The sequence below is a fragment of the Cynocephalus volans genome, chromosome 3 (assembly GCF_027409185.1).
Source record: "Cynocephalus volans isolate mCynVol1 chromosome 3, mCynVol1.pri, whole genome shotgun sequence".
In the NCBI taxonomy this organism is placed as follows: Eukaryota; Metazoa; Chordata; class Mammalia; order Dermoptera; family Cynocephalidae; genus Cynocephalus; species Cynocephalus volans.
Genome location: NC_084462.1, coordinates 172021880 through 172048279, shown reverse-complemented (window position 1 = coordinate 172048279; position 26400 = coordinate 172021880). Strand labels below are relative to the sequence as shown.

Genomic DNA, 26400 nt, shown 5'->3' with positions numbered 1-26400 from the left:
TAAAGGAAAAGAATCTGCCAGGCTATGCCCAAAGTGGGTGGCAGTCCAGGGCTGCCCTCAAAATGGGGGACAGCACCAGGTGTGGGGGTGGCAGCATACATCGTCTGCTGGGAGTGGACCTACAGGCAGAGAGCCTTCATGCTGCCCTCTGACCAGTGCTACACTGGAGGCCAGCCCAGGGAGGCAGAGGTGAATTCTCATTGTGGGGATTGAGGATGGCTTCCTGTTGAGACTGGCATCTTCGTCAGCGTGGCAGAGGCTGCTAGTAATCATCCAATATCTGCTCTTTCCTTCTGGCTTATAGGAAGAGAGTGCTGACTTTTGGCTTGATGCATGATCCCCAGAGCTGCCTTGATGTGCTCCTGAAGCTTTATGTGCTCATGGGACTGAGTTCTGGCCAGTGAGAGGGAGGAGAAACAAGTCACACAACCCTCTGGGCATGCAGTTAAAGGGGGTGGGTGGGCCTATCTTTGCCCTTTTGTCCCTTCCCAGGGGCTCTGCTGCAGGTGGGGAAGTGACCACCTCACACGCTGCAGATGAGCAGCACCTTAAGGAAGGCAAAGCAACAAAGCTGCAGGAGCCTGGGTCACTGAGCAGAGCAACCACCTGGCTGCAACTTTTAGATGACGGTAACAGAGAAACTTTTCTGGCTGAAGCCAAGAGGGTCTCTTTTACTGCAAACAAGCATACATTCTAATGAACATGGAAGGGAATCTTTTGGCTGTAAGCGATAGAAGAATTAACCCAACAAAGAGGATTGCTTTGACCTCTTTTCCCTTTCAAAACACTGCTAAAATAATGGTCAAGTATTAAAGATAGGCGTAAAACCCATAAGGACAAAGAGAAGGAAAGAGGAGGTGACAGTAACAAAATTTTAGGAGCCATGGACATAGACATGGCCAAGTGGTTCCACGTAGCAGCTCCAAGAGAGCTGAATGTTGTTTTCTGGCAGCTGGCCAGTACAGAGATTGAACCCTGGACCTTGGTGTTATCAGCACCATGCTCTAACCAACTAAGCTAACCAGCCAGCCCAGAAAGCTGAATCTTAAGTTGTCAGTAAAGAGGGGAGAAAGAGGCAGGTTTTCCCTGTAGGTCCCCCAAAGGCTCAGCCTCTGGACTGGCATGTTCCTCTGGAGGTTGGCATGAAGACAGACTGACTGTAGGAGGGCTAGTTGGAAGTCTAAGAAGCAGCAGATCCCTGGGGTAGCCCCCTCCAGTTGACCACAAGAGAGTTGTCCGTTTTGGGAGTTTGGGTCTCTGGACCTCGGGGTACCAGGCACAGTGGAGAACAGAAGCTTCATACTGAAAATGAAAGCTTCCATACCAAGTAAGTGTTGACACCCTCAATGTTCTTCATTCAATAGACCCCCAGAAGGCTGCCAGCCAGGATGACATCCATGACTGGGAGTATAGTGAATTCTTACATGTTTACATTGCCTCAGCATCCATTTTTAATATAAGTAGGACTTTCTCATACCAGAAGTAGGACTCAGTCACCCTTGACAGAATTTCCAGTTCTCTGCCTCCTTCCAGTTCCTCAAGGTGACACCTGCTTTGTGCAACCACCTCCTTCTGGGGAAGCTACATACAGTCTCCTTGACTCACTCCCCTAACTGACCCTCATACCCCACATGGACTGTGCAGAGATGTGACAGTGTCCCTCTTGCAGACACAGTGTGACTCCACAGAGCTTGTGCCCGTTTGCTCTGAACCCAACAACTAGAACTCCCCCTGGGAAACCTGCTTGGGCAATGCACTGGACCCCAATAAAGGCTTTGGCCCATAAGTCCCTCACTCTCTCTCTTGCTCCCAGCTGCTGGTTGAACACAGGTGTCCTAGGTGGCTCCCCTGTTCCCATTGGCTCCATGAAGTATGCTACCCTCTTCATTCTGGGATCTGTAAATAATAAAGTGCTTCTGTGATTTCATGAGTTTTGTTGTCTCCTCTGTCTCACCTGAAAGACACACTTGAACTTAACTCTTCTCCTGGTCACGGTTCTTGTAGAAGGCATACAAGAGCCACAGGGCCTTTGTCAGTATTATAAACAAATTTCCTATGAGGGGGACACCTGGTCACAGGTCAGACACGTAGGCATTTTTATAATGAATGCATCTTTTGGCTCATAGTGCTGGGGGCTGGGAAGTCTGGCATCTGGCGAGGGCCATCGTTCTGTGTCATCACAGGGTGGAAGCCAGAGGGCAAGAGGGGGCCGGACTCTTTTAAAATGGCTCCATTCCCACCCATGAGGGTGAGGCGTCACGGCCTAATCATCTCTTAAAAGTCCCACCTCTTTTACAATGGCAATAAAATTTCAACGTGAGTACTGGAGGGGACAAACATTCAAACCCTAGCACACGGCAACAACAAAATCCAAACCCAGCTCAACTCCCACTTGGATTGACTCAAGCCCCCTAGGGAAAGGCCCAGCAGCAGGAAAGGCATATGCAGTTCCTGGCACAAACACTTGTGCAGCAGACACAGTTGGAGCCCTGCCTCTCCCCCCTGAACTCTCACTTCCAGTCACTGTTGCTGTCCCTACTCCCGGCACCTTTGACTCTCTCCTCCCAGGGAGAGAGGCCCACAAGGCAGGCTGGAATTGTTGGGGTGCTGACACCACCAGAATAGCCCTCAGCCAATGATGGATGGGAGTTGGGGGATCAACATCCCTCAGGTTGGACAGCTCTGGCCTGTTCCCACACTGTCTCCAGAGGTCCCCAGCAGGACTGAGCCTCAGTTGCCCACAGTGCAAACGTGCTCAGTAACGGACCCTTTCTTGGCTGCCTTCCCTTCCCTGTCTCACTTCCCCATTGCCCTATTTGTGCTTCCTGGGATCACCTCCCAAATAAGCCACTTGCACTCAAGTCCTCTTCTCGGGATCTTAGCTAAGACAGCTTCCTGCCCTCTCCTCAGTGCCCACAAAGGAGGCCACAGGACTGAGCCTGAAACAGGTTGTTCCTGACACTGGCTGTGCTCAGGCCTTATACATCTCCTTCCCTCAGGATGAGGCTCAGATGGAGCCTCTGCCATCTCTGTGGAGTGATCCACCTGCTCAGGACCCCAGCCAGACCTGGATCTGTAGAAATCCCAACAGAGAGCACATCTCAGCTATGGGGCTGGTGCCCTCGACCCGCCCCAACCCCCCCCCCCCCCCGCTACTCTGGACAATGCTGTGTGTCCTCACCATCCCAGCCTGGGTATCTCTAGAGGGGAGCCTGGGCTGTCTCATGACCTGTGGGCAGCAGTGCCCAGCGGTGATGGCTTTTTTTTTTTCCCCCAGTGGTGACGGCTTTTGAGGAGCCAGGAGCATGGGAGATGGAGGGAGGCAGTAAGATGCTAAGAACCCCCAGAAGTGACAAGGGCAGACAGACGCCCCTTCCACTCTGCTCTGTGTGTAGCTGAAGCGATCCCTTGGAGGGGAGGAGAGGCAGCCTTCTTGGTCACCCCCTTACTATCTGAGCCCTTAGGGAACAGGGGTCTGGGCCTTTGCCCTAACACTTTGCCTCTGTTTCATGGGTCATGAGGCAAGCCGTGCAGGCGGTCCCTAGGAGGAGGATGGAGACTGGGGTGCCCCATCTGGGGCCATGGCTGCCTTTACCCTCTGGGGGTCTCAGAGCCCTGGTCTTTGATCCACAAAGTACAGGGAAGTTTCAGGAGCAGCAGAAATGCATGTACCTTAGCACAGGGAACCTAAAATAGATGGGGACAGAATGCCAGCTGAGGGTCGTCCAAGCTCAGTCCTGCCTCTCCCTAAATCCTCCATGTCTGGGAATTTCTTTCCTGCCTCTGGGGGTCTCCATGGCTGCCTAGCCGTCCCCATGCTCAGGCAGGCTTCTTGTAGGCATTTGCCTTCCACCCATGCTGCCAAGGGAATGCCTAATTAAACATCTCTCTCCAACTCTCATGCTGAACAGCTGGGACCTATGTCCCCCAGACCTTTCCCTTTGCTTCCATCCTCTGCCAGATTTCCATCCAGCTTTCAATGCCCAGCCTATCTGCCTCATCTTCCGGGAAGTCTCTCCAGACATCTCCCACGAGAACAGATCCCTGCATCCTTTGTGCTCCCAGCTTGCAGCTGAAGCCCGTCACTGCACTGAATGTCCTGTGTCACACTTTGGGTAAGTGTCCAGTTCCTTCTGACATCATAAACTGCTGGGGGTCAATGTAGCCCCTCCCACTCACTGTAGCATCCATCACATGGAAAAGGACTGGAGTCTTTGGGTGAGGGCATGGTCCGGGTCCCAGAGCTTCATGTGTGAACTCAGCCTCCCTTTCAGCTTTTCAGACACCAGGAATAGCGACAACTCCTGATTCAGTCTCCTCCCCCTGAAGTACCCCGAGCCTGAGTGTAACCCGTTGGCTTCTTGTATTTTCCTGGTGGTTTGCTTTCTGTCTTCCCAACAGGATTCTGAGGTCAGGCAAGGAAAGGACTGTGTCTTGCTCATCCTGGGTGTCTAGTGCCATTACTGAGGAAGGACAGAGGGCTCTGGGGTCAGTGGCTCACAATGTGTCCTGGCTGCCCCTCACCCCTGTCTTCCAACAGGGACCTCTCTCAATCCTGACATTGAGTGAAGGGTAAACTGAGGCCCACAGAAGACCCACAAATGGCGTTGGGCCCACACAGCCTATCCCTTGTGACACTAGGACCAACCAAAGCCTCCTGCCTACTGATTCTGTGTATGGTCGGTCAATCTGCCATACCCTCCGCTCCTCCATGACAAGGCAGTCTGGGAGATTGGGGACTACTTGAAACCTCCTGCTCCCCAACCAGAGCCACAAGGAGCAAAGACAGGGCGGGCACATCTGCACATGACCTTTATTCCTGATGTTTCTCTGACCTGAGTGGGGGTTTAGGAGGTTCCACATGAGGTACATTTTCTCTTGGCTGGTCTCCTTCAGCCTTGGGTTCAGTTGGGAGAGCAGGGGGTGTCTTTTTTTTATTCCACAGCAAGGCCCCAAAGACTGATCCAGTGGAGCCCAAGAGGATGTTGGATGACATGGAGAGTCCAGCTGCCCCTGGAGAAGAGACGGAGGGTGAGCACAGGAGAATGGGCAGTAGCCAGTGGCTAGAACCCCTCAGGAGGCCTGATGCCCTGATATCCCACCCAGATCCCTCCTCCATGTCCTGAACCCCCCAGCACTCTGCTTTGGGCAGAGGGTCCTGGAGGTGGCTGAAAGAGCGAAGATGGGGCGAGTTCATGGGAACTGAGAGACAGTGGGAGTCATCCACCAACAGACCTGGAGAACTACAGTTCCCCTCTGAGGCTGGGGGAAGAGACCTGTCCAGGTCACGCAGGTGTCAGATTTAGGTAGGGCTGGACCCAGAGCCCAGGCGTCATGCACCCTGAGCCGGGCCTCCTTCTTTTTTTTCCCTACTCAGCACTCCCTCCCCCTTCCACTCCCACCCCAAACCTCACCAGAAGGACCCAGAAAAAGTCCAGTGAGGGAGAGGCAAAGGACAGGGACACTGAGGATCAGGGATCTGCAGGGAGAGGAGAAGGCCTCCATCGGGCTCGGCCTCTAGGCTGGATCCTCTCCTGGCTCTGGTCCTTCTGCCCCGACACTTACCCACTGACTGCAGAGTGGCCACCAGACTGCCGGCGGCAACTCCGCCCCCATTGGCAATGGCAGCTGCGGACATCATCTTGGCCGCTATGGAGGAGGCGGCGATTCCTGCCCCGGTGAAGCCCATGGTGCTGAGCACCACGGGCACAGCCCCCACGGCCAGGGCTGTTGGGGGAGAGAAACTGCATGGGGATGGGCTCAGGGCAAGGGACCCCCTAGGAATGAATTCCTCGATAGTTTCTGGGGACCGTCTGCTCTAAGCATTTGGGAGACAGCGGCTTGGAGAGCATTTCCACAATAAAGAAGAGGTGGTGGGTATGGAGCCAGTGGGGGCAAAGAGGTTCCAGGAGGCCCAGGCATAGCCCTGGTTTTGTCTCTAACGTGCTGTGTGACACCGGGTAAGTCACTACCCCTCACTGGGCCTCACTGTGTGTACATGTGGGGGGCGAGATAAACCACTGCGGTTTTTAGCTGCAACCCCCTTTCAAACGAAATCTTCCCTACATGCTCATTACAGACGTGTAAAGACTAGAGGAGACGCTGGGGTGGGAATGCGCTGAGCTCCTCGCTGCAGTACTGAGTCCTGCTCTCTGCCCGAGGCTTCCCCGGGCTGTGAGCCAGTCCTCTTAACCCCCACAGCGCCGCATCTCTACGGTCTCGCAGACAGGCGGGACCAGGGGCAGGTGGAGGCCTGGCCAGGGCGGGGATCCAGGTAACTCACCTCCTCCAACTGCAGCGGCAGCCGCCGTTTCTGAGAGACAGACAGAGACAGAGACAGACAGTTAGTTGGCTGCTGGAGTGACGGGGTGAAGCTGCCCCTCCGGGCCTTCGTGGGCTGCGGTCCGGGACGCCTGCCCCCTGCCCAGCCCGCCAGCCCCGTGGGGAAGCAGGACTCACTCATCATGGTGAGGCTGTCCTCGTCGCAGCTCAGCTCAGGAAATGACAAAGCACCTGGGGCGTGACTTCGCCACAGCCGGTCAGGCCCAGAAAAGGCAGGAAGTCGCCGGCCGCCCGCCCCCCTGCTCGCCCGCCCACTGGCCGGTCACCCCCTCCTTAGCTGCCCCCCGGCCCCCACTCGCCCCTCCGCTTTCGCCTGCCAACCCCTCCTTAGCTGTCCCCCGGCCCCCACTCGCCCCTCCGCTTTCGCCTCCCACCCCCTCCTTAGCTGCCCCCCGGCCCCCACTCGCCCCTCCGCTTTCGCCTGCCACCCCCTCCTTAGCTGCCCCCCGGCCCCCACTCGCCCCTCCGCTTTCGCCTGCCACCCCCTCCTTAGCTGTCCCCCGGCCCCCACTCGCCCCTCCGCTTTCGCCTCCCACCCCCTCCTTAGCTGTCCCCCGGCCCCCACTCGCCCCTCCGCTTTCGCCTGCCACCCCCTCCTTAGCTGCCCCCCGGCCCCCACTCGCCCCTCCGCTTTCGCCTCCCACCCCCTCCTTAGCTGCCCCCCGGCCCCCACTCGCCCCTCCGCTTTCGCCTCCCACCCCCTCCTTAGCTGCCCCCCGGCCCCCACTCGCCCCTCCGCTTTCGCCTGCCACCCCGTCTTTAGCTGCCCCCCGGCCCCCACTCGCCCCTCCGCTTTCGCCTCCCACCCCCTCCTTAGCTGCCCCCCGGCCCCCACTCGCCCCTCCGCTTTCGCCTCCCACCCCCTCCTTAGCTGTCCCCCGGCCCCCACTCGCCCCTCCGCTTTCGCCTCCCACCCCCTCCTTAGCTGCCCCCCGGCCCCCACTCGCCCCTCCGCTTTCGCCTGCCACCCCGTCTTTAGCTGCCCCCCGGCCCCCACTCGCCCCTCCGCTTTCGCCTCCCACCCCCTCCTTAGCTGCCCCCCGGCCCCCACTCGCCCCTCCGCTTTCGCCTCCCACCCCCTCCTTAGCTGTCCCCCGGCCCCCACTCGCCCCTCCGCTTTCGCCTCCCACCCCCTCCTTAGCTGCCCCCCGGCCCCCACTCGCCCCTCCGCTTTCGCCTGCCACCCCGTCCTTAGCTGCCCCCCGGCCCCCACTCGCCCCTCTGCTTTCGCCTCCCACCCCCTCCTTAGCTGTCCCCCGGCCCCCACTCGCCCCTCCGCTTTCGCCTCCCACCCCCTCCTTAGCTGCCCCCCGGCCCCCACTCGCCCCTCCGCTTTCGCCTGCCACCCCGTCCTTAGCTGCCCCCCGGCCCCCACTCGCCCCTCCGCTTTCGCCTGCCACCCCGTCCTTAGCTGCCCCCCGGCCCCCACTCGCCCCTCCGCTTTCGCCTCCCACCCCCTCCTTAGCTGCCCCCCGGCCCCCACTCGCCCCTCCGCTTTCGCCTCCCACCCCCTCCTTAGCTGCCCCCCGGCCCCCACTCGCCCCTCCGCTTTCGCCTCCCACCCCCTCCTTAGCTGCCCCCCGGCCCCCACTCGCCCCTCCGCTTTCGCCTCCCACCCCCTCCTTAGCTGTCCCCCGGCCCCCACTCGCCCCTCCGCTTTCGCCTGCCACCCCGTCCTTAGCTGCCCCCCGGCCCCCACTCGCCCCTCCGCTTTCGCCTGCCACCCCGTCTTTAGCTGCCCCCCGGCCCCCACTCGCCCCTCCGCTTTCGCCTCCCACCCCCTCCTTAGCTGCCCCCCGGCCCCCACTCGCCCCTCCGCTTTCGCCTCCCACCCCCTCCTTAGCTGTCCCCCGGCCCCCACTCGCCCCTCCGCTTTCGCCTGCCACCCCCTCCTTAGCTGCCCCCCGGCCCCCACTCGCCCCTCCGCTTTCGCCTGCCACCCCGTCCTTAGCTGCCCCCCGGCCCCCACTCGCCCCTCCGCTTTCGCCTGCCACCCCGTCCTTAGCTGCCCCCCGGCCCCCACTCGCCCCTCCGCTTTCGCCTCCCACCCCCTCCTTAGCTGCCCCCCGGCCCCCACTCGCCCCTCCGCTTTCGCCTGCCACCCCGTCCTTAGCTGTCCCCCGGCCCCCACTCGCCCCTCCGCTTTCGCCTCCCACCCCCTCCTTAGCTGCCCCCCGGCCCCCACTCGCCCCTCCGCTTTCGCCTGCCACCCCGTCTTTAGCTGTCCCCCGGCCCCCACTCGCCCCTCCGCTTTCGCCTGCCACCCCGTCTTTAGCTGTCCCCCGGCCCCCACTCGCCCCTCCGCTTTCGCCTCCCACCCCCTCCTTAGCTGTCCCCCGGCCCCCACTCGCCCCTCCGCTTTCGCCTGCCAACCCCTCCTTAGCTGTCCCCCGGCCCCCACTCGCCCCTCTGCTTTCGCCTGCCACCCCGTCTTTAGCTGTCCCCCGGCCCCCACTCGCCCCTTGCTTTCGCCTGCCATCGTCCCCCCGTCCGCACTCCACTCGCCCGCCCACTGACCCACCGGCTCACCTGCCCCCTGGCTCACCTGCCCCCTGGCCCACCTGTCCCCTAGTGGTCGCCCTCCGGTGGCTTTCTGTCTTGCTAGATGGATCTACCAAGGACAAAAGAGCTAAAGCACCTGAAAGCCTAGCAAGTGGGCCCTGGGTGCAAGTCGTTAACTTACCCCCCGCGCCCCCCAGCACAAGTAGGAGCCTAGTGCAGAAAACAAACCAGAAGGAGAACGACAATACTTAATTTCACCTCCAGAGGGAGACACTGCTCCATTTGGGCGCTTTCCCTTCCAGTCTCTGTCATCCCCGAATATGCAAACAGCAGCCGCGCCCCCGGCGCCCCGCTGCAGTCCCACTGCGCGGACTGCTCATTGGAAACTGGTCATTCCGATTAAAATCGGGCCTGTAGATTTCCCCAGGCTGCTCAATATTCTTCAGCACGACTTTTTTAAAGTCAAGTTTATCGAGGTATGATTTACACAAAGTAAACTTCACCCTGTTAGTGTGCACTTTCGTGATCATAGTCGTGAAAGCACCAGCTCGGATACGGACGTTTCATCACCACGTTCTCTCCCGCTTCTCTGCAGTTATCCGTCCCCATGCCTGGAGACCTCTGCGCCCTTTTCCGTCCCTACACGTTTGCCGTTTCCAGAACTTCAACATGATATTTAATTGTCATCCAACTATTCTGTCCCGCGGATGCGCTGTACAGCTCATGTATTAACCCTCCTTTTTATGGGTTTAAACTCTTTCTTATGTTTGATCTTCTAAGTTATCTTGTCATAAAGTGAATCTCATGAGTCGCGAAAGTTTTCTGAAAATATGTTCGCAGAGGTGGAATTGGTGGATCAGAAACTAACTATGAATTTTTCTTACGGCACTTGATACTTCTGCGTATGTTGCCTTCCAAAAACATCCTATCAGTTTACACGCCCCCCGAAAGGATGTGGGAGAATGCATTTTATCTACTCCTCACCTACAGTTAGCTTTGCCATTTTTAGAAAACACTCTGTTGATTTTAGAGGTAAGAAACGGTGACATTTTAATTTACATTTCTTTTTACCACTAGTAAGGCTAAACTATTTTTAAGTTTGTTAGGTTTATGCAGTTCTTATTTTGTGAATTGTTTTCTCACATTTTGGACCTTTTTTCTATTGAAGTGGTTTTTTTTTTTTTTTTTTTTTTTTTTTTTTTTTACTAATATATAGTAATTATTTATATATTAACTATTCCGACCCGTTTTTATAGATGTTGCAGATTTTTTTCCAGTTTATCACTCTTTTTTTTCATTGTGTGTGATTTTTTTTACACCAGAGTGTTTAATATTTGTGAAAATTTGCCAATGTTTTACTGTATTATTTTTGTCTATGTGTGCTTGAAAAAGCCATTCTTGACAGCTATCAGATACATCATCACTTATATTTTCTTTAGGTTCTTCTGGGATTTCACTTTTAAAATGAACTTTTAATCATCTGGAATTTAGTTTGGTAATATACAGTGCTGTACATATGTGCACGTTTTAGCCAGTCGCTGCAACACCATTTATAAATCATTTTTCATTTCGTTTTTAATTTGAAATTCCATCTTGATGTTCAGAACTTATATGCTGGTATATAGATACCAGTATGCCTGTTTTGATATTTTCCATTCTGTTCCAATGAGCTATATCTTATGACAACAATATCACACTGTTTTAATGTTTATAAAAGTATTATTCCATTTAAAATACAACCATGCTCATTTCGATTTAGGTTTTAAAATTTTGCTGCTGCTTCTTACCTATTAATTCTTCAGATGAACTTTAAAAATATTTTTTCAGTTTCCAAAAAAACAAGCCTTTGCTATTTTGATTGAAATTGGGCTAGATTTTTGAATAAATATTCAGGGAAAAATATTATCTTCACAACAACTATTCTTTACATCTAGGAACATAATAATAAGTGTTTCTACTTATTCTGAGTGCACGGGCCATTCCTATATAGGATCCGAACCCGCGGCGGGAGTGTCGCTGTGCTCCCAGCACTGCACTCTCCCTAGTGCGCCATGGGCTCGGCCCTCAAGTTTTCTTTTTAATCCCTTGGTAAAATTTTGTAGTTTTCTTTATATAGGACTACATATTTTTTAATGTTCTTTATATTTTTAGAAACTTTTAGACTTTGCAGAAAAATTGTAAAGATGATGCAGAGAGTTCAAGTACATGCTGCACTCAGTTTCCCCTACAGCTAGTATCTTATCTTAGTAGGGTACATTTGTTATAATTGATGAACCAGTGTGGACACATTATTCTTCACTAGAACCCATACGTTAGTCAGATTTCCTTAGCCTTTACCTAATGTCCTTCTGCTGTTTCAGGGTCCCATCCAGGATGCCACATTACATTTAGTTGTCATATCTCCTTAGGCTCCTTCTGGCTTTGACAATTTCTTAGACTTTCCCTGTTTTTGAGGACCTTGACAGTTTTGAGGAGTACTGCCAGGCATTTTGGAGAATTTCCCTTGACTGGGATTTGTCTGATCTTCTTTTTCTCATGAGTAGAGTGGTGTTATGGGTCTTGGGGAGGAAGACCATAGAGGTAAAGTGCCGTTTTCACTGCATCATGTCAACGGTAGACACTGTCAACCTGATGTATCACTGTTGATGTCAAGCTTGATCACCTGGCTGAGGTAGTGTCTGTCACATGTGTCCACTGTAACGTGACTTGCCTCCTCCCCACTTTCCATCCTGTACTGTTGTTTAAAGTTTATTTATTAATATTACTTTTTTTTTTTTTTTTTTTAACATTCCATGATGTTGTGGAGCAGCTGTGGGGGAAGAGGAGAGGAGAAAGGGGAAGGAAATAGGGTGGGAGAAGGAGAAAGGAGAAGGGGCAGGGTTGAGGCCTTTGGCACCCCCCTCATTCCTGCATGGAAGACCAGGGGGCTTCCAGCAGTGGTTCGATCATTGCTGGGCTGCATGGAGATGTCAGAGGTGTGTGGCTGAAGCCCTTGCCGCCACCACCGCCCCAGCTTGGGACCCTGGGGTGCTTCCTGCAGTGGCTTGGTGGTATTGCCGGGCTGGTTGTGGGTGTCGGCCTGTGGCTGAGGCCTGAGGCCCCTCAACTGCCCTAGCTCAGGTGAGCCTGAGGCACTTTCTGCAGCAGCTTGGTGGTCATCGCTGGCTGGTTGCTGGTGTCAGGGGGCATGGCTGAGGACCCCAACCCTCCCCCGTCCCTGGCTTGCTAGACCAGAGAACTTTCGGTCCCTCTATGTTTTATAGGTGGTCTTTGGTGATGAGAGACCTTTACTAGTTCATATCAAACTTTGTCTCAGGTCTGTGGGTATTTTGTTTTTTCTTTCAGTTCTGTCTTGGATTATTTTCTGTTCTCACCACTTCAACTCTGCACTAGAACTAACTTGTTGTCCTTTGCTTATTTCTAAAATGGGGGAACTTCCTGTGGGGACTAGCAGTTGAGCTCTGTGGTTGAGCTAAATTGCTGCTTTGCTGCTGATTCCCTGGGGAAGACTTTTTGTGCAGCTCAGGTTTTAATGGTTGACTTTATAGGTGCTTCCGGGACTTGTGAGATCTGGTGCACCTGGGTTGTATAGGAACCTGGTCTGGGCCTGAGTCTTTTCAGCACACTGCTCCCCCTGCAGTTCTGTATTCCTGACCAGTCTTCACTGAGTGGTCCTGTGCTGACTGGGGGGCAGATCAGCTGTCCATTCTGTGCCCTAGTGTTAGGTCTGGGCCATATGCTGGTCCTTTGTGGTGACTCACCAGCCTCTGAGTGGCTCATTTTTTTCAGTTGTTCTGGCACCTCACTCCTATGTGGGTCCACAGGAACCCTGTTAGTAGTCTTGCTGGCCTGGGGGCTACCAAGGTCCTCTTCTCCCCTGCTGCCTCCAAGCAACTTCATCCAAAGGGCACAGCTGCGGCTTCTGCCAGCTCCTGTTCCATGTGCTCAGCAGCTCCAGCCTGGAAGTGGCCAGAGCTCAAAATGGTTGGAGGGGTTTTTTCTTATTACTCTCCTTGTGTCTTCTCCCACCTTCATGTACTCCATAGGTCTCTCCTCCTCTTCCCCTGAGCTCTAGCGGCTCCAGCTTGGCTGTCATTGGTTTTTAATAGTTGTAAATTGGTTGATTTGTGGGAGAGAGTGATGCTGGGGACCGTCTATTCCACCATCTTGACTGGAAAGCGCCTCCATCCTGTAGTCTTTGGAAGGAAGTCACTACGACCACATTCAAGGAGTGGGAAGTTACACTCCACCTCTTTGAGAATGGAGTATCTACATAAACTATTCAGAATTTTTCTGCATGGAAGATTTGTGTCATTTGGTATTTATTATTTATTTCAATATGGACTCATTGATATTCATTTTATACTTTGGTTTATAATCTAATATCATTTTAGTTATTTTGTTGCTTTGAGTTTTCTAGTTTTGGCCATTGGGAGTCTTTCAGTTGGCTCCTGTGCCTTTTTGACATGCCCCCATCATTTTGTGTGTGTGTGTGTGTGTGTGTGTTAGCACTTCCTTACCTTTTGGCACTATAAGATGTTCCAGGTTGAATTTGTATATTTCCAGCCCCAGTCCTAGAATTGGCATCCTGATTCCCTTTATGGGAGAATAATATTAGACATAAACATCAGCATGCTAGCTGTACTCATTGCTTCTAGGCCCTTTCAGCTAGAGAGCAGAAAAATACATGTATGTATACTAACCTATGTATATACACATATCTGTAAATATTTCTGTTTGTGACCATCTGTATCTGTGTTAAGCTAAACATGAGTTCATACTGATGTCTCCATCACTAATCCATTACCACATGGGTCATTCCAGCCTCCTCCCCTTTCTTATATTTTAAGTTATCTTTCCCCATTCCAAAGGGGAAAAGCATTGCTCCCTGCATCTGTCATCCACTTAATTAATTATTCAATTCTGGTACACAGCAAAACAGTATTAGAATTGTTAATCCAGGCTAATATGTTGTTTGTAAAGTTTAAAACTACTTTGTAATCCCTCTACTATCCTGAAATTAAATTCATAAATAATATCATAGTTACATACAACATTTTGCTCAAACTGTAATACAAAAGAGAAATAAAAGGAAATTATGTATAATAAAATAGCATGTATTTCAGTATGTTTATGCTCAAGCACTATTACATCAGAAGATACAGTAAAAGAATCAGTTGCTTACATCCATATAAGTTTTGAATTAAGATGATTAGCGATATTCGACTGAAAATTCCTGACACTTTTTTATATTTGATATTTTTAAACAAGGACTTAAGCAATATATCTATATACCCATATCTGTACATCTATATCTAATCACCATGAATGTGCCAGATTCAAATACAGACTGATTGAAGTACCATGAGTGACATTGCTACCGGCCACATGATTTTCTGAAATAGTGAATAATTCTTGGTAAAGTACAGGACAAATCAAAGTACAGTCTCTCCCTGATTTGCAAGATAACTGTATTCCTGGAAAATGTCATCTATCTTAAATTTATGCAAAAACTATTTAACACTTACATGTAAAACGTAGTTCTAGGCTCAGATAAATACAAGTTTTTGCTTACAAGAAGGGACATTTGAAATGTGTACGGGATAACTTTCAGTTGTGCAATATTGTCTTATACATTTCAAGATGTCAGGCATCCTGGCCCCTATGTGCTAAATTCTAGGGCATCCCTCCAACATCGTGACAACTAAAAGCACACCATCAAATTTCCAAAATAACCCCTAGGGGGCAGTACGATCCCTATTTAAAGACTACCGCCTTTAGAAGGTAACTTAAAGCTAGGAATATTTATAAATTATTTACAGAGAAAATAAAATAAAATAAAACCAATAATATTAACATTTTTAGGATTAGTTTTAAGAATCATAGATGCATATTGAGTTTCTAACTTGTGCATAAGAACTTGGTATATGTGACAGACTAGAGTTATAATTTCAATTTTAATGGTGTACTTCAGTAAGCTATTTAATCTTTTGATTATAACGTTGAAAAGTATTTTATTTTTGAACAATTTTGTAAATAAATATTGTTTTAAAACTTTAAAATTTTAAATTATATAAGTTTATATAAGTTTATTGGATTTATAAAACTCACCTATGTTCATGGAAATTTTTTGCTTATTAGAGACAGATGTAATGTTTTAAATGAAAATTGTGTTTATACACACACATACACAGAAACTTAAAACAATTGGTTGTGTTAATATATATTCAACCTAAAGTATTTAGGGGAATTTGATTAAGTAAATTGTAAAAGTCTTCTTAGATTTTAGAATAGAATATTAAGAGTCTAATTAAAACTTAAACCTTAAGGATTACTAGATGATTCTTCATTTGTTATTTCAATAAATTGAATATTAATTGCAAAATCGAAATAGGCTTTACTGTTTATAAAAGCTTTTTTCAAGGATAACCCAAAACTCAGATGTATACTAGCTACCTTCTAGGTTCCCCTGCGTAGTGCCACTCAGGCCTTTTCTGATTTCCTGGAATATGCTAATAAAGACTATAAGCTTAAACCAAACATAAAAAAGCAATTAACCATATGAGAAAAGGTTATTAATTTGAATACAATAACATTACGAATCTCTATTCAACAAAAGGCACCATGACAAGAATGAAAAGTCAAGTCACACAGTAGGAGAAAATATTTGCCATACGTACGTATGTTCTCAAATGGCTACAAGAGAGGAGCTCGATTGCTGTCATCACAAAGAAATGATAAGTTTTTGTGATGATGAATATGATAATTACCCTGATTTGATCATGCATTGTATACATTTATTGAAATATAACTCCGTACCCCATAAATACATACTATCAATACATGTCAATTAAAATAAACTAATTTAAAAAATATTTTCCATACATAACCAATAAAGAACTGATACTCAGAATATATAAATTACTCTTACAAATCAACAAAAAGGCAAACAATCTAGCAGAAAAAAAGCAAGAGACTTCAAAGGAAAGTACAAAATGAGGCTATTCAAGTAACCAATACATACAAATTGAGAAGATGGGCAATCTCATCACAACTCAGGGAAATATAAATTAAAACCACAATATGAGGAGTTCTACTCCTAGTTAAGATGGAGAAGAAAGGGAAAGAGATTAGCCACTGCTGGAAAAGAAAAAAATCACCAGGTAAACAAAATATATATATATATATTTCTTTAAAGCAGGTGTTAACAAATATTCTGTACACTAGGGATTAATATCCAAAATATATATACAAAGAGCTCAGACAACTTTACAGCAAAACCCAAATAATCCAATTAAAAATGGGCAAGGGAGCTGAGTAGACATTTATCAAAGGAAGACATACAAATGGCCAACAGATATATGAAAAAATGCTCAACATCAAGGAAATGCAAATCAAAACCACTTTGAGATATTACCTCACCCCGATCAGACTGGCTATTATAAAAAGACAGAGAATAACAAATGCTAGAGAGGATACGGAGAAAGAGGAACCCTTCTGCACTGTTGGTGGGACTGCAAATTAGTGCAGCCATTATGGAAAACAGTATGGAGCTCCCTTAGACAACTACAGATAGAACTGCCATATGATCCAGCAATCCTACTACTGGGGATATATCCAGAGGACTGGAAAACATCAGGTCAAAGGGATCCCTGCACTCCAATGTTTGTTACAGCTCTATTTACAATAGCCAGGCAATGGAACGAACCTAAATGTCCATCAATGGATGATTGGATAAGAAAATTGTGGTATATATCACAAAGGAGTACTACTCAGCCACAGAAAAGAATGAAATTCTACCATTTGCAGCAACCTGGATGAGCCTGGAGAAAATTATTCTAAGTGAAACAGCTCAGGACTAGAAAGAGAAATACCACATGTTCTCACTCATAACTGGGAATTGAATCCATAAACAAATGAATAATAAAGAGAGACAGAGAGAAAGAAAGAAAGAAACAACAGTGACAGTAATTCGTTGAACTTTTAGAAAACTAGAGGTGGAAAAGGGGAGGGGAGGGGGAAGAGAGGGGGCTAATGAGGGATTGGTCAATGGACACAAAGAATGATTGTGTATTGTAATGATGAATAAGCAAAGTATCCTGATCTAACCGTCACACATTGTATACGATTATTGAAAATCAACATTTTACCCCACATGTGTGTTTAATAAATTATCTAGAAAAACTCAAACCAAAACAAACAAAAGTCAAATATTCTGTAATGGGCTAAAGAGTAAATATTTTGGGATTGGAGACCACATATAGTCTCTGTTCCATATTCTTCTTTTATTCGTAACAATCCTTTAAAAATGTCACACCCACCCCTGCTTACCCGGCTGATTCCAGGAAATGAGCCGCCAAAAACGAAAACCGAAGAAACAGTAAATAAAACTAAAAACGGTTCTGATCTCATGATCTGTACAGAAACAGGTTGTAAGCTGAATTTTGACAATGGGCTATAGTTTGCCAACCCCTGCTTTAAAGCCATCAAAGAACTGTGGACAAAGAAACACAAAAATAACTAAGCTCTAGAGGAATAAGCCCTTCCTAAATACAATGTCCAGCATTCCGCTAAAAAAAAAAAAAATTATAAGACATACAAAGAAGCAGGAGGATGTAACCTATACCAAGAAAAATCGCAGTTTAATAAAAACAGTTCCACAGTTGACCCATATGTTGGTATTATCAGAAATATACTTGAAAATAATTATGATAAATATATTAAAGAATTAGAAGACAATATAAATATAACGATTGGAAAAATTGGAAATCTCAGGAGATAGTGGATGCTATAAAATGAACTACATGAAAATCATAATACTGAAAAATATGGTACATAAAATAATAAATTTACTAGATGGGATTAATAACATACTGGACAAAACACGAGAAAGCGAACTTGGAGACTGATTAATAAAAATAATCCAAGTTGAAACATAGAAAAGAAAAAAATGGAAAAAGAATGAACCGAGCATCAATAACCTGTGGAACAATATTAAGCGGCCAAAAATACATATAATTGTTGAAAAGAGAGAAAATGGGGGAGAAATAATATCTGAAAAAATACTGGCTAAAATTTTACAAATTTGATGAAAACAAAAACTAACTCATTGATCAGAAAGTTCAGTCAACCCCAAAGAGGATAAATACAAAGATAACCACACCTAGGCGCATCATTGTCAAACCTCTGACAATAGATTAAAATTGAAAAAAAATTAGAAGCAGTCAGAGGAAAAAAAGAAACATTTGTGTAAGGAAACAATAAGATTAACAGCAGATTTCTTATAAAAAACAAAGATGAACAGATGACAACGGAATGAGAACTTTAAAGGGCTGAAAGAAAAAATTATCAATCTAGAATTCTATATCCAGTGAAAGTGTCTTACAAAAATGAAAGAAAAATACACTATAAAAATAAACCACAGCTTAGGGAATTGGTGGCAGCAGATGCATACTTTAAGAAATTCTAAAAGAATATCCTCAGGTTGAAGAGAAATGACACCGGACTGAAGCCTGTATCTGCAGAAAGGAATGGAGAGCGTAAGGAAGAGTAAATATGGGAGTAAGTAAAAAGACCTTTTCAATTATTCTTTTACACGTATAAATGTAAATTGAAAAATAATTATTGTAAATAGTGGCAACGTATTGTGGGGTTTATAACAGACATAGAAGTACAACATATGACAAAGCACGAAGGGCAAGAAAGGGCAAATGGACCCTATATTAAGTTTCTAAATTGTTTGTGAAGTGGAGTATTATTAGTTAAAAATAGAATGTGGTAAGTTAAATATGTATGATTCAGTTTGTAGCAAAAACACTAGAAGCAATGCAGAGAGGCTTTACTGAAAAGTTAATGGAGGAAATAAATGGCATATTAAATGACATTTAATTCACCCCCAAAACAGGCAGAGAAGGATAAATGGGGGAAAAAATAGGGACAAATAGAAAACTAAACCAAGACTGTAGGCTTAAAAGCAATCACATTAATAATCATTTAAATATGAATGAACTGACTGCACGTAAAAAGCAGAGATTGGCAGACTATAAAGAAAAGATGTAGGACATTCACCAAGAAGGACTGTATGCTGGGCCATAAACATGTCTCAATGAATTTGTCAAGATTGAAAACACACAGAGTATATGAGTGTTATCTGACCACTGAGGTGTTACATTAGTAATCATTAACAGGAAGATAGATAAAGAATTCCTCAAAGATATGGGAATTGAGCAGTCCACTTTTGAAAAGTCCATGGTACAAATTCAAAAGAGCACAAGTCAAGTGGGAAAATATTTTAAATCGAATGAAAGGAAAACTCCAAAATATTTGGGATGCAACTAAATCGCTACATAGAAAGATTTTCTTGTATAGCTTTAAAGATTTATATAAGAAGAAAAGAAAAATTAAAAATGAATGATCTGTTTTCAAATGAAAAAGAATTTAGTCCAAAGTAAGTGGAAGAAAAGAAATAATAAAGAGCAGAAATAAACGACAAAACAAACAATAGAAAAAAATGAACGCACGTAACTTTTTTTTTAGTAGACAATTTTTAAGCCCTAGCTAGATTGATCAATGAGAAAGTGAGAGAAAACAAACACTGCGATCATCAAGAATAAAAGAGTAATTGTCACAACATTAAAAGGATAATAAAGAATGGATGTGCCCAGGATGTGCCATCCATCAAGAGATGTGGCAGGGATGGGCAGCAGGCCCCCAATTCTGAGATCGTTGGTCCCTATCCTCTCAGACTGTCATTCTTGCAGACTGCAACCTAGGTGGGCCTATGGCGGTTGAGTTGTGTTCGGAGGACTGGATTTTGGGAAAATTAGCTTCTTGCTTTGGAGTGGCAATATCTCACACGGCAAGTGCAGTCGCAGGTGGGCTGGATAATACACCCACAGCACCCGGGTTGGTTGTGATGGAGATTTGTTTTGATGGCTGGAGCTGGCTTGTCTTGAACCTCAAACCTTTCCTGGAGCAAACTTTTGTATTGAGGGAGCAGAGATCTTGCATTGGAAGAAGTTTTTCAGTACCTTCTTTTAGGCTGTCTCCCCCATTCTCATGGATGCCCCTAACTGTTTCTTCTCTATTGGAAAGGTGGGCTCCTGGAAACCATGTTTGTGAACATGATCTCACTTCCCTGACCACATGACAGGACCGGAATGGACACTTGGCAAACCTGGACCAACCAGGGTTTTTTCCCTGGAGATTTGGAAAGAGGGAGATACAGAGACACTAACTGGGTAGCTGGATCTATAATAAAGAAGAAGTATAGGCAGCTGTGTTCTGCCCTCCACAGGGGCTAAGAGAAAAAGAAATAGTCTGCTGAGAAAGGGAAATGCAGCAAATGTTCAGAAAGCAGCCAGAGTGGGGAACAGAGAGAATCTTTCCTGTGTTCAGGTTCTGAGGTGCTCCTTGACTTCATTACTTATGCCTTGTGTGTCTTAAGCTACCCAGAGTCCTAACGAATCCCTTTGTAGTGGCTGCTTCTTAGTGCTACTCATTCATTCACTCATTCATTTATTCACTTGGTAAATATTTACTAAAATTTTCTACATGTCAGACACTGCTATAGAACCTGGGGAAAGAGCAGTGGACAAAATTAAATCTTTGCTCTCCTGTAGGGGAGATGAACATTAGACAAACAAACTAATAAGAACCTAACGTGTCAGATGGTGTTAAGGCTATGAAGAAAAGTGGAGAAAGAGGGATAGCAAATGGAGGAGTGGAGGCTGCTACTTTAGATAGTGGGTCAAGAAGAGCTTTTCTCCTAAGGTAGGACTTAAGTGAGGACCTGAAGAAACTGAGAAAGCAGAGGGAGGAGCCATGTAGCAATTTAGGGAAGACCATTAGACAGAGAGAGCTGCAAGTGCAAAGGCCCTGAGGCAGGAGGTGTTTGAAGAGCACGAAGAAAGTGAGTGTGAGCACAGGAGTGAGTGAGGGCTATGGATGTGGTCAGAGTGGTGGGGGGAATTATTGGGGGGCAGGCTGTGTGTGTTGGGGGCGTGTGGGGCTTTGTGGGCATTCAAAAGGACTTTGGCTTTTGCTCTGAGCGAGATAGGGAATAATTGGAGGGTTAAGTATACATTAGGATCCTAGTACATTTTTAAAAGATAATAATCAGACATTGGTGTTCATTTTGGGAGCCTGGGGAGATCCATTCAAGACTCTGAAACTACAAAAGCATCTACAGGAATGGGGGTTAATCCCCCCCTGGATCCTTGGCAGCAGCTGAGGTGTATTTGTAGGAAGAATGGGGCCTCTCCCCCAAACAAGCTGGTCTTGGGTACTGGCCACTTGATATCTCCAGAGTTTTGCACACTTGATTTGTTCTCTTTTAAGTCCAGTCTGGTCTGCTGTTTCTTGCGGGGGAGAAATCCCAAGGGGAACTGTGTGGCAGTGGGGGAGGGGAGGCGTGCAGTAGGCCTGAGCATGTCACATCCAGACAGCGACAGGTCAGGGACCTTCCTGGGTGAGTATCAAACAATCGGACACCTTCCTTAAATTCACAATATAATCCTCTCTCTGTTTCATTGACACACAGGATCCTCCCAGCACATCCTTCATAGTTTCACTTCTGATAGAGTCATGTGTACTGAGAAATAGTTTCTTACTCTAAGAAAAACTACAGTCCAAATCCATGATAAATGGCAACAGAGGCTGGGGAGGACTTGAACATCCTAAAGAGCTGTCCCTGTCCTGTGTAAAGGACAGGACAGATCTGAGATGCTGCCCTGTGGGATGGGCGTCCAATAGGTCCGGATCTTCTGAGTTTTGAAGAGAAGTGAAGTCTCCGGACAGTCTTAGCAACAATGGCAACCACATGGGCCCAATCCAGCCTTGGGAAATCAGCCTGCAGATGCCAGACTTGGGTGCCAGGCCTCAGGGAAAAAGGCTTCCCTCTGCCCCCAGCATTAGTCTTTCCTTCTGATGCCCATGGGGGCCAAGGCTGCGTCCCTCTGAACAATCTATTTCTCTCTTCGTATTGGAGGTGACTAGTTTATTTTGTTTCTATTGATCTGTTCCTTGACATCCCGGAGAATTAGGTGAAGCACCCATCAGCCTGTGAGATGACATCTCGTGGCCCCACAGCAGGATTAATGGAGCCTGTATCAAAGCAGAGTTCATTTATTCATTTAAAATGTAAATATCTGTTTACATTTGCTACACGTTTAGACCCAAAGCAGAGTTAATAGAGCCTATATCAAGAGCCTTTCGCGGAGTGTGTGAAATACTGTATATGCAGGGTATGAGGTGACTCTGAATATTCAGTGATGCTCCATTTTCCCACTTTTTAAATCTATAAAAGATGCTGTCACTGGAAAATTAATCCCAAGCCACAAGTCCTCATTTGTGTAATGTGAGAACAGCTCCTCTTCAAGTAAGTGTTCATGATCTCGTGACACAACCACTTACCATGATGCTCTAAAAGTTGTCTTTAGAAGTCTTGTTACCTCTGTCCAGCACTTGCATAAGTGAGACTATGTCCCCAGGAATAATTATGAAACCCCTTTTACCAGTTCTGCCAGGTGATCCTTGTGTGCATCTGAAACTAGCCTTGATTGAGGGGGCCGCACAGTCCTCTGTTGTACGAAATAAATGAGGGGCTATCTCTTAGGATGAGACGCTTTATAAGTGCTCAATACGAAGGGACTCTCTTCTGAGGGATTTTTTTTGGGGGGAATCCTTCCCTCAGTAGCTGATTCTGTGCTGTGATTCAGGGTGGAGGGGCGTATTAGTTTCCTAGAGCTGTCATAATAAATGACCACAAACTGCATGGCTTTAAAGAGAAATGCCTTTTCTTGTAATCCTAGAGGCCAAAAGTCAGAAATCAAGGTGTCAGCAGGGACACGCTCCCTCTGAAGTCTCCAGGGGATGATATTCCCTTGCCTCTGCCACCGTCAGATGACTCCCAGTGTCCCTTGGTTTGTGGCTGTATCTCTCCGGCCTCTGCCTCCATCTTCACATGGACTTCTCTGTGTCAGTATCTTCTCCTCTTCTGCCTCCTAAAAGGATACTTGTTACTTGATTTAGGGCCCACCTGGATAACCCAGGATTATCTCATCCTGAGGTACTTAATTCAATTACATCTGCAAAGACCGTTTTTCCAAATAAGTCACATTCACAGGTTCCAAGGGTGAGGGTGTGAACATATCTTTGGTGAGCCACCATTCAACCCACTATAGTGGGCAAGTACCCGGCAGCCCCATGTTCCCTGAGTGGCACCACGGGGTGCCCTGTCTACCTACTTGACTCCTTCCTGCTGTCTCAAGTTCCTGCCTCCTAAAACCTGGCTCCTGCCTTGTCCCTGTCAGCCCCCACTCACAGGAAATGGGCTCAATTCTGGCTCTCCCTTGCTTGCTGTGGCCGGAGGCTAACCCTCTGACCAGCAATGTCCTGCCTTCCAAAGCTGTGCACATGGTCCCAGTAGGATGTAGCTTCAGATTCCTGATCTTGTCTTGCTGCCAGTACAGATCTGGTCCTTGTTGACTGCTCTCTGCATGCTCCTGACTCTGTAGTCGGTTTCCTGCATCCCTGCACACTGCCTCTCCTTCTGAACTGGGTCTTACCTTGGTTCCTGGGATCATGCATGGCTGGTGTAACTGGTCTATGTGACATCAAGACATGTCATCACCATGTCTGTCTGGAGTTGAGAACATGCAATGGGTTATCCCACTCTTAAGCCACGATGAGCTAACGCAGTAGAAGGAACACTCACCTCCTCTCTCTTCCTGTTCTCCTTTTCTCCCTCCTCATTTATTTTCCTCCCATTTTATCTTTTCACATATATTTCATGGTGTATTGATTTGCCATGACCACAATAATGCTGTACAATAAACTATACCAAACAACAGTGACTTAAAACAACCATCTTTTTTTCTTCTTCTGGTAGATCTGCAGGCAGGCTGGAGCTGTGCTGCGGATCCAGGCTGGGCTTGGCCAGGTGGCTCTGCTTTGAGTTGTGGCAGCCATAGAAGCTTTGATGTTCGCTGATGGCCTGTGGGTCAGGTGGGTGGCTCTGCTCCACGTGTGTTCATTCTGGAGGACAGCCTGATGAATAACAGCTACCCCAGGGAGGACCTTTCTTTGGTGATGGCAGAAACATATGGGGCCTCTTGCAACTTGGAACTGACACTTCTATTGCATTCCATTGGCCAGAGCAAGTCACCTGGTTAAGCCCAAATTCAAGGGGTATCGAACTACTTTGCCCAAAATGAGGCCATGGCAAGGCCATGGATGAGGGGAGGGGTGAGGAATGGGGGCTAGTGATTTAATCTGCCACACCTGCTCAGTGCTCAGTAAGTCCTTGTCGTTTATCCCACACATTGATTTGCATGTTCTGCAGGAGCATTTAAAACTGCTGTCTGAGAGGACTTCTCGAACTTGATTTCCTCAAGGGGTCAGGTCAGTTACAGAAAGCACAGAGGGCCATGCTGCTTGAGGTGCTTGAAAAGAACGGAAGAGCTTTGTCTGAAAAGAATGCCAGCAGTCAGGAGTCGAGGCTTTCAGGATCAGGGCATAGGGCTCCATCACCGAGGACTTGAAGCCATTAGATTGCAGCTTCCAGTGCCAAGGCCAAGGAAGGGGCCTCCGGACCAGAGCAAAGCTTTCAAGTCATCTGGAAGACTATGGGGAAAAGACTAATAAACGTGTGGCAAGAGTGGTCCGCATGTTATCTCACTTAATGCTCACCACAGCTCCATAAAGTTGGTATTTTTAAACCCACGAAATGGAGCACTTACATCCTTGCAATTATAATATCTCTCCCTGGGTAATTACTTGAATGGAATCTTGTTGAGTGTGACGCAATCCATTTCCCAGCATTGCTGGAAATTTTTGAAAGACAGGTCAAGCACCTTCTCCTTCAAGTTATATCAGGAAGCCTGCTTAATAGAAAAGCCAGTGTAATGAGAATGTCACTCATTAAATGTGCAGACAATACCTCCAGGATAGCCTGCAAGATCCCCTTAGCTGCCCCCTTGGCAACCTGGAGGATGGGTGGCTCTGTGGTTCCCCCATCCACTCACTGGCCTCAGTCCTCAGTTTCCCAGTACCATAGAGGGGATACTCTGTGGCCTGGGGGCAGGCTAAAAACCCTCCAGCCCTCCTGGTGCCCCATTTGGATATCTGACCACCAAGTGGGTGCTGTCCACTCTTCAGCTGCCTTTGGTCAACAGCTAACAAGAGTCCATGCCAAGAGACTTTGGTGGGGGTCTTGTTAAAATGCAGATTCTGATTCAGTAGGTCTGGGGAGGGGCCTGGGATTCTGCATTTCTAACGAGCTCTCAGATGCTGCTGGTCATGGACCAAATGTTGTGTAGAAAGGTATAGTGTTTTGCAAAAAACCTACACACTTTTTATTCCTCTGGATCCCAGCAAGGCTGGCAGGGCAGCGAGGCTGGTTAATGCACTGGTATTTCACAGGTGAGGAGGCTAAAACCCAGAGAGTTGGCATGCCATGTTTGAAACCCTGGGTAGCAGACAGCATCAAGGAACTAGAGCCCAGGCTTTGGGTTAGGACCCCAGTGCCTGGTCCATCACATTGCTTGCCTACAAAGACATGACTGCCATGAAGTGTGGACCTTGGCCTGCCAGGGACGGCTCTCCAGCTGCTGCAAACCATCCTATGTGTTTAGTGTCACCTACACCCTTGCTTCTGAGAGCAGCCTTGAGATTGTGGTGACTGTCCTATTATTCTGAAGTCCCATTGTTCCTGTCCTAGTGAGGTGCCCCAGTAAAGCAAAAGACTCTGGAAAAGTTGTGTGTAGCCGTAGGTGGAAAGCAACACATCCCAGAGGGCAAAGCTCACTGTTTTCTTGTGCAGGATCAAGTGTGCTTTGTGGGCTGTCCTTGGCAGTGAAAATGGGCCATATAAATTATACATTGAAATAATAGAGTCTGCTGCAATCTGCCAGAAGGTCTGTGATGGTGGAGATGACAGACTTCTTTGCCGGAGAACTGTGGGCTGTGCCAAGGGCACTGGTCCCTGTGCAGAGCTCTTTTCCTCGGCCACTTATTCAGCTGGCATTTTACTCTGCCATGCATTATTTGTCTGTCCCTCAGTAGATGTCTGTCAATCGAATGAGTGGATGAGCTGTATGTTCAGGTCACTACCCATTTGGGTTCTGATTTTCTTCTCCTATAAACCTGATTTGACATCTCTCCATGAGCTGGGTCCTGTGCTGGGTGTGGGCTATTTTTTAAAATTGAGATATTTATTTTCTTATTTCTGAGATTTATATATTTTGGATATGAGTCCTCTGTCAGATATGTGATTTTCAAATATTTCTTCCCCATCTAAAACTTGTCTCAACATCCTCTTAACAGTGCCTTTCACGAGCAAAAGTTTTTAATTTTGATAAAGTCCAATTTACCACTTTTTAATTTTACAGATTTTGGTGCCATGTCTCAGAACTCATTGCTAAATTCAAGAGCACATAGAGGTAGATGTTCTCCAGACTTTTCTTCCAAAAGTTTTATGATTTTACTGATAAATTTAAATTAATTTTGATTCATGTTTTGTGTAAGTTGTGAGGTTTAGGTTCACATTTTGCATAT

The 26400-nt window shown here is 47.2% G+C and overlaps 1 protein-coding gene across 2 annotated transcripts; it reads right to left on the bottom strand.

The window, feature by feature from the left end:
* Positions 1 to 2: 2 nt before the first annotated feature.
* On the bottom strand, positions 3 to 6543 carry LOC134373643 (interferon alpha-inducible protein 27-like protein 2). 2 transcript variants are annotated; one of them, XM_063091607.1, is made up of 5 exons: positions 6460 to 6543; positions 6284 to 6313; positions 5566 to 5727; positions 4836 to 5013; positions 3 to 393 (listed from the first exon to the last, which is right to left on the bottom strand). In XM_063091607.1, the coding sequence occupies exons 1-5, from the start codon at positions 6464 to 6466 to the stop codon at positions 270 to 272; spliced, it is 501 nt and encodes a 166-aa protein (XP_062947677.1). In that variant the 5' UTR covers positions 6467 to 6543; the 3' UTR covers positions 3 to 269. The 2 variants fall into 2 exon arrangements, with proteins under 2 accessions (XP_062947677.1, XP_062947678.1); XM_063091608.1 differs by lacking the exon at positions 3 to 393 and having other exon boundaries at positions 4796 to 5013.
* Positions 6544 to 26400: the final 19857 nt, after the last annotated feature.